General features: G+C 33.8%; 1 protein-coding gene across 1 annotated transcript in view; it reads left to right on the forward strand.

Annotated features, from left to right (window-relative positions):
• Nucleotides 1-6,172, forward strand: part of LOC115034238 (homeobox protein Hox-A1-like) — a 33,749-nt gene extending 27,577 nt beyond the window's left edge. Inside the window, exon 2 of the mRNA XM_029490409.1 lies at nucleotides 4,773-6,172. Coding sequence (XP_029346269.1) covers nucleotides 4,773-5,252 — 480 coding nt within the window. The 3' untranslated portion in view covers nucleotides 5,253-6,172. The remainder of the gene's footprint in view (nucleotides 1-4,772) is intronic.
• The last annotated feature ends 11,251 nt before the right edge of the window (nucleotides 6,173-17,423 follow it).

Raw genomic sequence — 17,423 nt, forward strand, 5'->3', positions numbered from 1 at the left:
ACGAATAATCGAATAAATGTATCGCCCGTCGCCAGTAGTTATATAGGCCGGGGTTGTTTTTTTTTCAACTGCTTGAATGAATAATTCATATCATTATATACGCGTTTGTTTACAGTCCGGCGAGACAGTGCACTACGCACGTACTCAATAATAATATGTACGCTACACATAATATACACACACAACGCATTTGTACAACTAATATATTATTACTTATGGTATAATATAATAATATAATTACCAATGGCCAAAATTAATTTATACGTTGACCTCATCTTTGCTCGTTGCGCGGGCAAGCGCACCGTTATACGTATTTTTTTCTCTAACAGCGCGCGTCTTCTAATCATCATCGGCGGCGGTGCAATTCTATGTATAATTAAAAAAAAAATAGTAATAATAATAACACAGGTTTGTTTTTACAGTTTTCGTGTGTGTGTGCGTACGCGCACCATCGCTTTATACAGGAAAATGTATAATATTTTATGAGCATATATACATAATAGGATGCGGTATACCTTTTCATAACTTATACGCGTATTTCACAGAGTCGCGGTGGCGGCGTAGATGATTCGCCCGTTCGTAATCATAGACATCATAAATATATAGACAGCCTGTAGAGAGAGAAATCAAGTTATTCATGGATATCGAGCAAAAGAGACGGATAAAGGTCACAGCTACGTCGTTTGACGTGTCCAAAAGTTGAGGTTGTCCCAATATCCTGATGGTTAGTGAATTATACCGTAAATTGAATACGTGGACCAATCTGCAAAATACATCAAAAGTAGTATTTTAAAGCCATACGACACGACTTACGGCTGAAGTCTTTGGTGTTATCAAATGGAAAAAATAATACAAAATAATTTCACTCCATCATATTTTAATGTGGGTAATCACTAATCATATTTTGATAACTGGCGTTTTAAGCAGCTGTTTAACTAGTTGAAATTTTTTGAATATTGATATTTCTTTATTCTTAGTTATTTCTTACTTTTATGTGTGAACCTTAATCGTAATTTGTATAGTACTTTTAATTTTTATACTTAATCATAGAATTTGAGTTTAAGCGCGCTCGTTTCTTTTGTTTTATCTTAAAAGATTTCTGGTCTGAAAGAATGTGTTGTTTATATAGAATTTATAACATTAACTAGGTATACGTGTAAACAAAACAATCTACGGTGATAATCACAAGATTTTTCTAACTTTTTTATCATGTGCTCCTATAAAAAGTATTAAATATTAATGATTTTTTAGATAGGTGTACCTATATTTTAACTATGTACCTACGTAAATATCGATTACCCTAATCCTTTATAGCTAAAGATTTAGTTTCTTGTTGTTTTCGTTTTTCCAGAAAACCGCTTCTTAAACGTTATAATAATTTATATATTCATGAAATAATTTTATGATACATGCAGGTGGGAATTATTTTTATCAATATGTTAATTATAATACTCGGCCATCTAGTTGTAGGCTGTAGCTTATCTATATATATCATAAGGACTGCCGTTACGGACGTCGGTCGGCCAGCATAGGTAAAATGTTCTTCGCTTTCACCAGCGACTAGCGTATACCTTTGACACACGCGTTCAGTGCGTCAGTGCCGCGACTCTTCCTGTTTACAATTTTCAATATAATTTATGAGATTCTAACCTTCGGCAATGTAAAACAAATCACGATATTATTCTACGAGTCTATAATATAAACATTGCAGATTATAATTTTAATATAAGATCATTTGATTATTTTATAATAATGATTCGTTGATTTTGAGCCTCCGATCATCTTATGCGTTTTACTGCGACCCAGTAACAATTAAGTATCTAATAAAAGTCTGTGTGGAAAATGAATACCTAAAATCGATCCATCGCGCCGGATATATGTCGCTGCGGTGGCATATTTCCGAGACGCGTTGTTTATTGTCTATTCTATAGGTACATGCCACGTGGAATCATACAATAGGTGAATAGAAGGGATGGTTTCCAGGTCCGAACCCATCCTATTCCCTTTCACGTGTCAAACGTAAAATTAATCAAAAATAAAAATTTCTATACCAACGGTTAAAAGTATTTTTCTGATTTTGAACCCTGTGGTTGCAGGGCTTAGCCCCACAATATGTCGTAACATTTTTTTTGTGTTACGATCATTAAAGATTTATATTTCTTGGACCTCCCGACCCTTGAACAAATCCTGGTTGCGCCATTGTATCATACAAACTGCTATTGTAGATAATTCTTTTAGCGCATGAGTGCACGACCTATATGTTATATTATTTTATTCGTTTGGAGTTATCGCGAGAGAAACTGCATAATATTATATACTCTGTGCAGGAGTATGTCTTATACGTAGGTATATATTTTTATTGTTAAAAATAATAATAGTTATTCTCGGCCCTCGAGTAGGTGGTTATTTTAATATGCGATTGTATATAGTGCATATAATGACGTGTAGCGATTGCACTTAATTAAATTATACATTCAATATATCACGTATAGTATAATAATTTATTGTTCGACTGTTTGACACAACTTAATTTGTTTAACACTATATTCGGTATACCCACTAGACTATCGTCTACCGGTAGGTATATTATTGTATAATACGTATACATGGACTATGGAGTGATAATTTAAGAGGCTACGTTGAAATTAGAAGTCAATTTTATTTTCAAGTACTCGCATTTTTGAAAAAGAATCAATTTTCTTTTTACAATTTATCGATAATGGCAATTTAATATAAGTCTCAAGTATTTCGATCCGTATTTTTCTAGTTTCAGTTATTGTGGTTAAAATTATATATTGGTAGTAATGATTGTAGATCGGCCTACTTATATTATGTTGAATATTATAAATAATTTATATATATATTATATTATGTAATATAAAATGCTGCAGATAAATACTAAAAATTCTACGAATAATTATGGGCTTGCCGGATAAATAACGGGTGCTAGTTTTGGTATACATATTTATATGACCATAAAGGTTATAGTTGTTTATATATGAAATATATTTATACTGACTTTTCTTCTTATAATACAGTCCAGCGAGAAACGATAAGTTTTTATTTTCGTACAAACGTGGTACATAATAGGTATTATGATTATTGCGTTTTACAGTTTTATGCTGTCCATGTTTCGAGTAGTACTATGTTATGTAGGTACCTAACCTACACATATAATATAATATTATAATATAGACACTATTCGACTGCAGAATACGACGATGTACCGAACTAAATGATTGGTCAAAACGCGCGTATTATCTCGGCTATCATAATAATATTATATTACCTATACATACGACGTGCATATTATTATTATAACACGCGTATCTAATTTCACTTATGCAAATCGACGCAGAAACCTGCGGTAAATTCATAAAATCCAGATCAGAGCGCGCGTGTCGTCGGGGATACACTTACACACGCGCTCGTATAATAGACCCTACGTACAAATTCGATTAAATTTCGAGAACGAGTTTATCGATATGCGCTCGTACATGCACTATATACTACATATTATATTATATTCTATGCGTTTAATGGATTGAAAACACGCCATGCGTGTGCGTGTTAATTTAAGACGTTATTTTACGTGTACATCTAGTTATAACGTACGCGAACAGGCGCGCGGTCGGACCAAAAATAACTTATAAGTATTTTTTTTAAATATATTATTTGTTTTTTTTCTTTCTTTACCAACGAGCCACTAATTATATTATTGCGATTCGCGATCATATTATAATATTATATATTATTATTATACCTAATGCAATCGAGCGGGCGCACGCGCGTCCATTATATTATTATGTATGTTATAATATAATATAATATAATATTATTATGTTATTATAGGTTGGTATATACCTATATATATTGATCTGGTCACGTGTATTATTTTCTACGAATTCGATTATTACTTATTTATCTTTTCTCGACCGGTGCCACTTTCTATCGCGGCTCTGATTTTGTTTTCGACCGGATTTCGAAACGTATAATGCATATAATATTATATTATTATGGTAATATGGTGTATTTATGTAGGTGTTATTAATTATCATATTATTATTGTATTATCCATGTGATAACCGTCCGCTGAGTCCACCACAGCTCCTGCAGTGCAGTTATATATTAGGCTCGCTGCAATGCGAATTCTAAAAAGGTGTGTGCCTTAAATAAAAGTAGGTATAGATTAGGTTAAAACTATTACATTCTAAACTTTATGAAAACATTTTAGAATCTTTTTTGTTGAGAATTATCATCGTTATGGTTGCTATCTATATTGTGTTTTCAGTTTTGAACTTTGATCGTACTAGTATAATATATAAAACATTAAAGCGTTTTCTACTTGTAACAGCTGTCATAATTTGTATAATATTGCAGTTTTTGAACTTGGTCCCCCACACCATTTCCAGTAGATCGTGACTGCAGTAATGCGTATAATGTACCATTGCTACTGCTATTAACGCCGAATTGTACGTGAATCTTATAAGAGTGAAGGATTGAGAGGGGTTGGGGCCTCCCCCCTACGAGACCACCCGATGGTACACGGCATCCAGAGCTCTAAGACTTATAGGCTGCCAACTGGTTATACTAGGCACTGGGGTAACCTTATTCGAATGAATATTATATATTTATATGGGATGATACAGGACATAATATGTATTTTATACGTGCAAAACATAGTATATATAATCACATAATATACTATGCGTTATAATTTATTTTAACGATGTTGTGTTAATTCATTATTTAACTTGGATTTTTTTTCGCAGGATCGGCTAGCCGGACATGGTACAGTCGCGTCAATCGGCAGTGGAGGTGGCGGGGGTAGTGGTGGTGGAGGCGGTGGTGGAGGAGGCGGCGGAGGCTCGTCACCGTTTAGCCCGCACCACCATCACCACCATCACCATCACCGGAACACGACGCCCACCAACGCCGGTTCCAACATGGGACACCACCAGGACTTCCAGCCACCGTACTTCCCGCCGCCGTTCCCGCCGGCCCACCATCACCATCAGCCGTCCACCGGCAACGCGTCTTCGCCGTCCGCCATGGACTACATCAACGACCCGTACTCGCAGACGCTCAACAGCCTGCACCAAAGCGCACAGGCCGCTGCAGCCGCGCACCACTACAATCAGCTGACCGTGGCCGCGGTGTCTGTCGGCCAGCGGCACGATGCCCTCCGCCGGTCGGACTCAGACTCCATACACGTGGTGAGTGAAATTTATGATTATAATGTCGTTGTCTAACTATATCGGCATGGTTTGTACTTTGGGCTATAGGGTTGAAATTATAAACATAAATAACATTATTATCTGGGGAATTAGGGAGCTCCAACCTTAAACAGTTTCCCTATACATGATGCATAATGCATATAATATTATGGTAACAGATGGGTGCATTTTGCAAGCATAGGTACTGGAACGTGAACACATTTGATATTTTAAAAATAGAAATTCAATTTGAAAATTCGTCATCAATGAAACAAAATTGTATTGCAATATATTATAAATAAACTTGTAAACTATTAATTTTTCTTTAGCTACCTCTTATCCTGTTTTTTGGATTTTTGGTTTGGGCTTGTTTGTAGAGGCAAAAATATAATTTGGCTCATCAAATAATACCAAGAGGGTAACCATACGATCCTTCAATAATGCCACTTGTGCAGATTGGGTGTACCTATACTTGTAAACTGCAATGCTGTGGTGTACACGCAAGGCCTTGAGGGTGGGAACATACAATTTGCCTCATTACCACACCATATCAAATTCGTCTGCCATAAAAAAAAATATACCATGTTTGACCATGATTTTTGTAAGGGGCTCTGTGTAGGCAATTTCGATGCGTAAACGAAAATCTAATGACTAAAATTGTATACAAAGTTACGAGAGCGGCTGATACGTAATGCCTCTTGACGCGTAGTCTTAAAAGTATTATACATAGAATAATTAATGAAAAACACACGTATAGTAAATTAAATGATTTTTATTTACATACTATTATTTTTCAACATAACTACCTCCTAAAGCGATACATTTTTGCCAACGATTTACTAATTTAGAAATGCCGTCCAAATAAAATTCTTCGGGTTGAGCATTGAACCATCGTTTAACTTATCTAGTATAATAGCAGACGTAATCTCACGTATCTTTAAGAAATTGTTGCATAATTATGAAAATTCAAAATATATTTTGAATTCGTGTGGAGTTTATTGCGTCTTAATATATTATAATATACATACATTACAAAATGATTTTTATCATGTTCACGCCATTTTTATAGTTAAATTATGCATTTCTTTAAATTCTGGTTTTTGCCATTTTTAAGTTTATACTTTATACAAATATTTACAAATAATGTATAATGACTCTGAAACTACTCATTCGAATTTAAATTCCAGTACATAGACATTTTTACAATAATCTGAATGTTATATTATATTAATTCGAATTATTGCACTGCAATTTAGTCATATGAAAATGAGACGAGAGTGCCTAAAAAATCTCTCCCTGCATATTTCGCACAATCGCACGTTAACGTGTTTTGATATAGCATATACGTATCTATATAATTGTAGGTGTTTGGCGTCTGCCCTCGCGCATACATGACGTACTCATTCCGCGAGTTCACATGCGAAATCGTTCGCCCGAGCAAGGATTCTGCCACTAGATTCACACGATTTCCGATGCGTACGAAAATGAGCTGTTAAAATAGTCCATCGCGAAACCACCATTAATATTTAATAATAATACATGGTATTATATAAAGTTTTGACATAATTGCGCTATTGAAAATGGAAACCTATATAACCCGCGGTGAGATGATCGACGGTTCCCATAAACGAAATATATTATATCAAGTACCTTTAACTATACGCTCGCCCGCCACGTGCTATACCGCGTTTTCATGCTAGATTCCATCGCCGGGATGACCGAATAGAACGATTTTGTCGTGTATTATGATGATTCGATGCTTCCGGCTCTATATGTATAGATTCTAATTTCTAACCATCGTAATATATTATAGGGTACCGCGGTAAAACGTAATATAATTTCGGTCGGCCCGCGTTCGATTCCTTAATTATTTCGATTAATATCAGCACTTATATTTTATACACATTATTATAATGTGTACAGCTACAGGTTATCGTCGAGTGAATAAATTATACCATAGGTACATAATATTAAATAATACGTAATATACAGCTACAGGTAAGTAGGTAACATATAATAACATAGTTGAGACCCTGCACAGGACACCTGCTAGCTTATACGTTATTTGTATTCTTGCCTGTCTGCGGTGGGGGGGGGATACGTTCGAATAAAATCTGGCCCACGCGGAAAATTGCTCCTCGAATCCGCCTCTGTCTTAGCATCTGATCTCGAATTCTAGTATTCACCTACCCGTCCTATTATTATATTGTAGTGGTCCAACCTATATAATATGATAAAATATCTTGGACGTGCGTTTACACGCTTCGTTATTGTTATCGCGTGCGCACTTGAATCGATCAATCACGAACAGTTTGAAATGGACAACTCGAGACAATCGCAGGTCGCGCGGGTATACCTACACCGGAAACGTGACTGTTCGGATAAAAAATCGATTCGCGAGTGACCCTCACCCCCTCACGGTGTGATTATAATTGTAATTTACGAGCGAGCTGATATTGCGCTGCGTGTTTTCATATCACAGTAGTGATGTCGTCACATCGGCAGAAATTTGGTTACGGAACTCGATATAGGGAATATTATTATTGTTATTTTTTATTATACCGTGCGTTTACCCGCAGCACAACTACCCATACCACGGCCAACAGTAAGATCGCGCGTGAAATGCATTAATATTGTCCACACTGATGTATGACATGACGATTCTCGAATCATGAATTAAGTTTCAAATTTACTTATTTTGTCTGGCGCGTGCCTATCGTAAACTATAGGTATAATAACTTCGATACAATCCACCGAGTGTGCGCATCATTGCATATTATTAATATATGTTCCTATACCTACCTAGTTAGTAAAATAATTCGTGTGAACCATTTACGTGTATGGAATGGAATCGAAGAGCGAGCTATAATAATGTCTTATATTATATTGTAATCATAGTTTTTCCAAAGCCCAGGCTTAGGAACAAGCCGTGTTACTGTTACATAAGCATCACACCCTAGGCCCTAGCTACGCTTCGCATTATATAGTTTATGTAGAAATATAATAAGAACCAGCTAAAATAATTTCCCACGTAGGTACACTGTACCTACACAGTGCTAACGGCGGCGCGTAACTCACGATCGCGTCACACGTCGCGCGGGATAAATCTCATATTATTATATATATCTGTACCGCAAGATTGCGTGCGTGTCTCTCGCGCCAAATGACTTTACAATAATATGTGTCTGTTTCAAGAACCTGTGGAGAGGAGAAATGGAAAACAATGTTAATATATTATATTATTGCGCGCACATCCGTTTTCGTTTCGCATATTATAATACATAATATCGTAAGTTATAATAATATAGGTGTATAGGTATAGGTACCTATATAATATACCAACCTGCCGCGCCACCGCTCGCTATTTGCATACGCGTGCAGTAATGTCGACATTATGTCTCGTGTATAAATTATATTTTGCATATTTATATATAATGCACGCGCGTTTAACAATAATTATTATATGCACACAATCGCGTATTCTGTCTAACAATTTTTTTTATTTTTTTTTGGTATCTTATTATAACGTTATTATATTATATATTTTATTCGTCCGTGTTATCATATTATTGTGTTCTTCTACCCGCGCGCACCGGTAGTCCCGCCGCGTGTGCTCGCCTATAATATTATAATAGATATTACGTAACCTGTACGCCCGTTAAATGACTCAAACACGCCATCCCTTGACCACGCCCCAAGATCGTATATTATTACAATAATAATAATAATAATAATAATAATAATAATAATAATAATAATAATAAAAATAATAATAGTAATAGTAAAATTATTATATCTCTCATGCCCGAGAAATAGATTTTATTATCTTTTCGTTTCACGCATATAAAATCTCGGCACGTGTGTGCGTCTTGTCTCTGAAGAAACGTGACCCGGCCGGCCCCCGCGATATCGACTTTGACCCATAAAGTGTCTAAAAAAGCCGTTTAACTAGAGAACGAAATCGTACTTATACACCTAGGTGGCTACCCGCTACCGCAGAATCATGCATTTAGCTGTATTATTTCTGTAGGTTTTTTTGTTTGTGAGATATTATATAATATAGGTACGCATCATAGTGAATTGTTTTGGATGTTACACCCCGTGGTTGAAATTAAGCATTTATTTAAATTCTTATTTTTAAGAAATTTTAAATACACTTGCATGAAGACTATATTTTTAATATAACATTCAAATGTTCAACAGACTATATTTCATTATTTTATGATTCTTAACATATATAAAAGAATAACTCAGATACTATAATATATATAGATAACAGGTATACTTAATCCTTCGCATTTCGATTTCAATAGGTATGTCGTATGTACGTACGTTCAAATATGAAGAAAAAAAATGTCTTAAAATGTATTAATTTTAAATAGGTATGGGTATCAGACTCGATACCTACTTATCTACCTAGGTACCTCGTACCTACTTAAAAATTTAAAATCAGAATTTGTTTTCATTATTAATCTATAAAAACTGTGTAATCATCCTGCTTATAAAATCACCCTGTACATTATTATATTATTGATATAATGATATCACATTTATTTAAACAACGGTATGTATTGGTATAATAATATATTCATCAAAACTCGATTTTATATAGTTGCGCACTCGTCACATTTTGAATCGCGAGGAGGTCGTAGTTTACCACGTAAGGTGAGCAGTCCGCAACCGCTGTCGTATATGCCATAACTCATACGGTAATATGGTATATATTATATATATGTAGTAATGTATAGTATAGGACTATAGTCTATGAATTACGGTGGGGTGGCGTGAAAACTACGTCTTGCACTTCATGTCGTATATATTGGTACATATTATAATATAGGTGTACCGTACTAGGCACGACGAAACGGGTCCGGTTTTTATAACAACGCTGCCTGGTCACCATAACGTCATAATAATATATAATTATAATTTTTACGGGGTGTCTTACTTTGGATATGTTCCTCGTCGATAACTGTTTGTCCATACAACGTTTAAAATATGATTTTGTACAGGCACACCCTTCCCTTGAATGTTTTAAATAATGTATTAGGTCACCTTTTCTGTTAAGTTTTTAATGCCAATATTCCAGTCATTTTTTAGATTCTGAGTGGAACGATGAATTTATTGATTTTACAATGGTGTGTGTTTTTTTTTATTTTTTTTTGTGTCTGTGTACACGATAAGTAGTCGAAATAATGCTTCGATTTTCAACTTCAGTATCTTGTTCGACTGGAAAGTGAATATCGTTGGTGCATTGAGGAGGTCAAAATTTAAAATTCCCAGTAATTTTCAAAAGCGCCAAGAAAAACCAAAAAAAAGTTAAGGAAAAACGGGAATTTTTACGCAAAATCGATTTTTCACAAAATTGAATTTGGTTTTTGGTGTAACTTTAAAAAAAATGACCGTAGATACATGAAAGGCTCCTAGTATATTGTTTCAAAAGCAGATGAAAAATATTAAAAATCCTTAGTCACAGTTTTTTTTTAAGCATTTAAAGTTCAAAAATTGACAAAATATGGAAAAATCCCGAAAATTAGCAAATTATTTTGAGTTAAGAATTCGTAAAAATTTTTTTTTCAAATCTAAGATTTTAAAATGTAATACAAGATTCCTTATAAGATTATCTACCTTTATCAAACAAAAAATATCTAGAAGAAAGTCAAATTAAATTTTTATGATCGTTTGAAATTCATATTTTTATAACATTTGATATATTCACTCGATTTCTCATGTAATTCTTATTTTGTTGTAATTAAAAAACGAATGACTGTAAATACTTGAAAATTTCACTGAATGTTTATATTAGTATTTTCTATATACGATGAAATTTTGAAAATAATTTGACACTTTTTTAACTGTTTACGGACATGGTCAGTTTTAAATTTTTTTAGTTTTTTTTTCTATAAATAAAGTTTTATCTGTTCGGCCAAAAAGTGTAAAAATTTAATACAAGGCTCCTGATATATTGTTACAATAGCAGTTGAAAAATATTAAAAATACTTAGGCACAATTTATTTTTATAGTCATTTTAAGCTCAAATTTGGACGAAATCACCCAAAAACCTGGAATAACTATTTTAGTTATTTTGTTGTGGTTGTATATTATTGAAACTTCTAAAGTATACTATTATATATCTATGATAGTACCACGATTTGTTGTTGATGTATAACGCGTTATAAGTACCTAATGGATATTGTGATATGATTAATTTGGAATTTATTATAGATACCTATTATTGGTCAATTTTTTTTTTAATACCATAGATAAGTATATAAGATACTTTATACCTAGACTGACATACCGTCTCCGCTCAGAATCGTTTTTCTTATACAGTGATATTATATCATTGAATTCAAATTTAATACTATCCATTATACAGTGACCCACTGGTAACCTACTGTACAGCAGGGCGACATCCACTTACCCACCGTTTTTATTCAAATATTTAATTTACCTACAATGTATGTCTATAAAATATATGTATCTAAGTAAGTAGGTAGGTACCTAAAATGTAAAGACCAAGAACTTAAAAGTAACTTTACCGTGTAAATTTTTATTTATTTGGATGTAACAATCACATTCTAAACTTGATAAAGATTGATAACACTTATATGACGTCACACTTATCATGCGTACCTATATTATTTACAGCCTACTGACACAGTAAGTCTTAATCCGAGTCTGAACTGTTTAAGTTAGGTTATGACCTATAAGTGCGACTAAATATTTAATTTTTTAGGTATATAACGTCGTACATATCCGCGTTCGATCATATATAGTAATTTGCAATTATGTATTTTTTTTGTTAGATATTTACAGGATCGTTTTTATCACCCTAAACGCGAGTAATCCGACGTAGAAAATCTAAAACTGCACGCGTTTACCTACGTATATCAGAGTTAGTTTTATCTCGAGAGTCGAGACCAAACGTATTAACGCGTGGCGCATATAAACGGTGATTGGGGAGGGCTTAGCCCCCCCTGAAATTCAATCAAATCTCCGCCTATGCAAATAAGTTATTTTATTTAAACATAATATATTTTATCGATGTGGAGCTATGCAATGCTCACTGACCAACCGTTATATTCTACAATCTTATTAGCCCGATATGAACTGCTTTACAATACATACCTACCTATAATATTAAATACACCTAATCCAAAACTTTTAAATCACATTTATTTTCTGTCCGGATGACAAGGTTGATTTCGGGTAGAAATTAATAATTTATTTATAATATATTTATATTTTTCACGTCCAAAATAAACCGTTGATCGTCGTTTGACTAATTTGCGAACAGCAACCAATGGAATTGTTGGATAAGCTCTGCTGCTATTGTTTGGTAGATGTCCGTACACTGCATATTTGCAATGAATATAATATCAGCGATGTGACACAAAGAAATAGCGTTGGTTCTAGGTATATCACTATAATAGGGACGACAGTTTTTTTTAAGTTTTCATTTATTATATATTAGTGAAAATCGCTTTGCTCGCGTGGACGGGTCCGCTGATGACGTGTCCGTGTATATATATATAATATATATTATCATTATTATTACCTCCGCGACTGACTACCGTTCATAATATATTACATTATTATCGCGGGCGAGCGTTCGCGTCGACAAGGGCGGCGGCGAGCAGTAGTCCGACGGCCGAGACTCAACGCGCTTATTATTACTATTATTATTATTATTATACCTATACGGTCGTTCGGGTGGGATTTAATTAAAACAGGCGCGCGCGCAAGAGTATACCTATGTATTATAAAAGCGGTACGCGTGAAATCGTTCAAAGTATTTTTCATTTTTACCTCCACTGCAGAGAGAAAGAGCGAGAGAGACAGATGGAAGGACAGAGAGTCAGCGAGAGAGACTTATTGAGTGCATGTGTTGGTATAATTAATATATGGGTATAGGTACGTATGCATTCAATCGTCCGGCTCCGTTAATGGGGCCCGAGGAAATCGATTCGACTACTCTCGTCGTGAAAAGTGGGCGTCGCGCGAGACGTGCTCCTGCATTGGTGGTGTCCAACGTTTTATTTTTTTAATTACCCGTATTCTTCGGAATTTTCGTCGACAAACAAAAATTCTGTCGCCAAAGTCCGCCCGTCCGCCCGTAATGAAATAGTATACAATAATACGTAATATAATATTTGGTATATTTTTTTCGAGTTTATACAGGAGTCCTGGAATGTTTTTATCACTCTCCATTAATCAGAGATAGTACTTGATAGTACAAACATTTAGAATTTCTATTATGCCATTTGTGGGAAACTGTCTTGTGGTCTGTGGGAAATTCAAACATTATTTCGTTAAATGATAACCTTACTTGAATTTTACGTAAATTATTTTGCAGATGTTTTTTTTCAAAATTATTTGAAACATGAATATTTTAAAAATCAAAATATGAATAAACTCATTATTTTGGTAAAGAAATTGAGTGAGTGCGCTTTAAAAATCACACTGTATATAAAAAAGTTTAAAAAATCTGATTATTTTATGCATTGATTTTCTGATAAATGTGCATACTGCATAATAGTACTGCATAATAGTACCAATTTTCTATTTTGACAAATAATCATAATGGCATAATATCACTAATATTTTTATTTAAATCGTAAATCTACTGCGCAGCAGACAACGTAGTTAACAATATACTACCAATAGGTATTATGGGTAGTACTAGTACAAAAAAAATTTGGTAGGGAACACATGTCTATAAAATACGATTTTAATAACCAAATCGTCAACCGATGATAGACGAAAAATAAACTATAATGGTTTTTGAAATAAACTCTAGTTAACGTATATAAGTATATTAAAAATGAAAATATATTATAATATGTTATATAATATTATGTTTTTATCTGCGAGAATATGCGACAAACATTTTTGGAATTAAAATCTAGCGATCACGAAACATATTTGTATCGAATCAGATTTTAAATATGCACTTTCCTGACAAATATGCAAATGCATAAATTTCCGAGTCTTGTTCATGATACGTTAAGTATATATTATAATATGTGTGTATACAATATTTTACATGTACGGCACCCTTCGAGTGGATTATATACACATATTATAATAATAACTAGGGTGGCGACGGCGGCGGGATTTCTTCGTCCAGAATTCCGATGTACGTGGAATTCCAAGCGTTTTAATTATGCCAGCTCAAGTCAGAAAAACGACGAGGGTATAAAAACGATTATTATTAGTAGAGCGGTGCTATCGTAACGCGCGCTTTTACATGCATATCATTATTATTATTAATATTATATATAATCGGGATGTAATTATGTTACAATATACGAGGATGGCCGAATCTGAGATTATGGAATGTCGACAAATTCAAATTTTTACTGGATGTTATAATACAATTTCCGTTTCGGGGGAGAGACCGAGAAACGCGCTATTGTAAAATATATTTTGTTATCGTTGTGTTATCGTAATAATTATATTTTGTTAATAATGTAATATAAACTTCCATGTATATTGTATATAGTATATACACGCATACGCCGAACCTTCTCGGTATTGGTAAATCGCGTACCATCATCATCGTCGTCGTCGGCATCGGGAAACCGTATCATATACATATATATAAATATCACAAAATATTAAAGTATAATATTATGTATAAATTGTTCTACAGAAATTCTTGAGCTTTTAAAACTCCATCCGATAATATTTAATAACGGCGACGACTGTAGCGAGGGCTACATCGGTGATGCCGCCGTGGTCGTTTATAACAGATTATTATTATTTTACATTGTATAAAAACGACCGTTTGGCGATCGAGGTGTATACATAAATGACGTTCAAATCAATCGGAATACGCTTAAAGTCATGGTCGTGCCCAGAAGGTGGGGAAAGGGCTGAGACCCCCAGAGCCCTGAGACTCATATTACACACCAACTATAGTAACTGGTATACCAATTCTCCATTTTTTTTTTCAAATAAATTATAATCTAATAATTTAATTACGTATAGATAATTAAATATATTTAAAAGATGTAAGTGAAAATAATAAAATCTGTTATCTTTTGTAAAAAGCTGTGTCTCTGTCAATTGAGAGAATAAGAAAATACTTTGTGTAGGTATTTTGAAACTTATGTATAATATTTAAAAAAGTACTAAATAAATATAAATGTGTGGCATAGATTCAAATGAATACCTCCCTCAAAAATTAATAATCACTCTGGATCTGTCCTTTCGTAAAGTAGTCAATACTATTTCGATTTCTAAATAATGTATATTCTGTAATGCACGCCACGTACTTAAGGATGCTCCGGGCTTACCAAGTTTGTCGTCGTAACGTTTTTTCTTCTACCTGACATCCACTAAAACTTTAGCTGGCCTTGTTTATACTTTATGTACACTCTCATTTGAAGTTCATAATTAAAAGTTTAAAATAATTGGCACAATAAATTGCAGGTAGCAATATCAGGTAGCTATCTCTGCAGAGTGCAGACATAAAAGTTAATTATTAATCGCTTTCTGTTTCACGTTTCAATATATAGAGTATAGAGCGTATAACGCAATTCAAATTATAATACACGTGCAATATGTTCAATTTAGTAATAATGTCATTGTTTTCATAAACATTCGTTCGTGAAAAAAGTATGTATGTTGCATAGTTGTATACTTGTATCAATGGGAAAATCTTGATATAATATATTTAATATTTATGTAGAAATATCTTAAATGTTATATAATATACAACGCATAAATACAGAATATTCGTTACTTGACGGAAGACATTCGTATCTCTATTTCTAAATCCTACTTCGGTAATATTTTTATATTATACGTATAATAATATATTAATCTCCGGATTATAGTGAAACTGTTTTCAAACGTAATTATAAGCTGTTTATAATATTAATCGAATGCCGTTTGTAAATAAACCCCCTCCGCGTAGCTTTTGCGTATAATAACACGGCTTATATATAGATCCGAAGCTGTTCTCTCATAATATTATATTACTATATATTATATATATAAAATCGGTCATGTCACGATAATCGTAAAATTACGCATGTTATCCGACTTGACACATTTTTTTATCGCTCAATAAATACCGCCTTCGATTTCATTCTCTCTCTCTCTTTCTCTCTTTCGATTTTTGTATGTATACATCACATATTATATTTCTCTCCTGAGTGCATATGCGGATGATTAACGGCTATATAAACGCGTTAATATATAATATTATAAAAGTATATTATATTATATTATAATATGTGCTGTTCTACTTTATAGGTTAAAAAACTGGTCGTGAAAAATTCACACATTACACTGCCGCCGCGCGTGTACCTACGATTTTTTTTTGTCGTTGCACATAATATAATAATATAGGTAATAATAATACTTGCGTAAAAAAAAATTGTGAATTTTTCTCAGAAGTCGTATACGTATTATTAACTGCTGCAGCAAACGAGGGAGGTAAAAAAAAATCCGATCTCATTATATATTATATTATATTATACTCGTTTCAAATACGGAACCATTAAAATAAACGTTATACTGCGGTACGCCGTATGTATCGATCGCCCCGACTGAATAATAATAACAACAACAATGATAACTCGCATACACACACACACACACACACAAGTACAGCAAGTATATATTGTTAACACACACAAGATCACGAGTACCGGGTCTCATGTATCCCCATACGACGAGGAGAAAAAGTAAATATAAATCAATATCGCCAAAAAAAAAACTTTCTCGGCCGAGATCGACGAGGTTGCCGCCGCGCTTGGTGTGCAACAGTTTCCGACGGGTGCCCTTCCGTCACGTATACGGAATGTAGTCGTATAATATTATTATTATATATATATATAGGTGTATTACTGCCGCCGCTGCAACCGATCGGACGTCGTTTAAGTATAATAATAATAATAATAATAATATAATACCTATACGTCGACCGATTTGGGCTTGGTATAAACGGGACCGGATCTGTGCAACCCGCACTAATAACAATAATTATTATCGTCGATGATACGCATACGACGACGACGACGACGACGGCGCACATACAAAACAGTGTGCGGATTTTTTTTTCGACTACACATATTTTATGCGCGAGGCGACTTTGTCGAGTATAATATATATCTAGGTTACGCGGACGTATCGAGTGCGTATTCCTTAACGAGAGAGTATGTGTATAGAAATAGGTACCTAAATATAATA

The sequence above is a fragment of the Acyrthosiphon pisum genome, chromosome A2, assembly GCF_005508785.2.
Source record: "Acyrthosiphon pisum isolate AL4f chromosome A2, pea_aphid_22Mar2018_4r6ur, whole genome shotgun sequence".
Taxonomy (NCBI): domain Eukaryota; kingdom Metazoa; phylum Arthropoda; class Insecta; order Hemiptera; family Aphididae; genus Acyrthosiphon; species Acyrthosiphon pisum.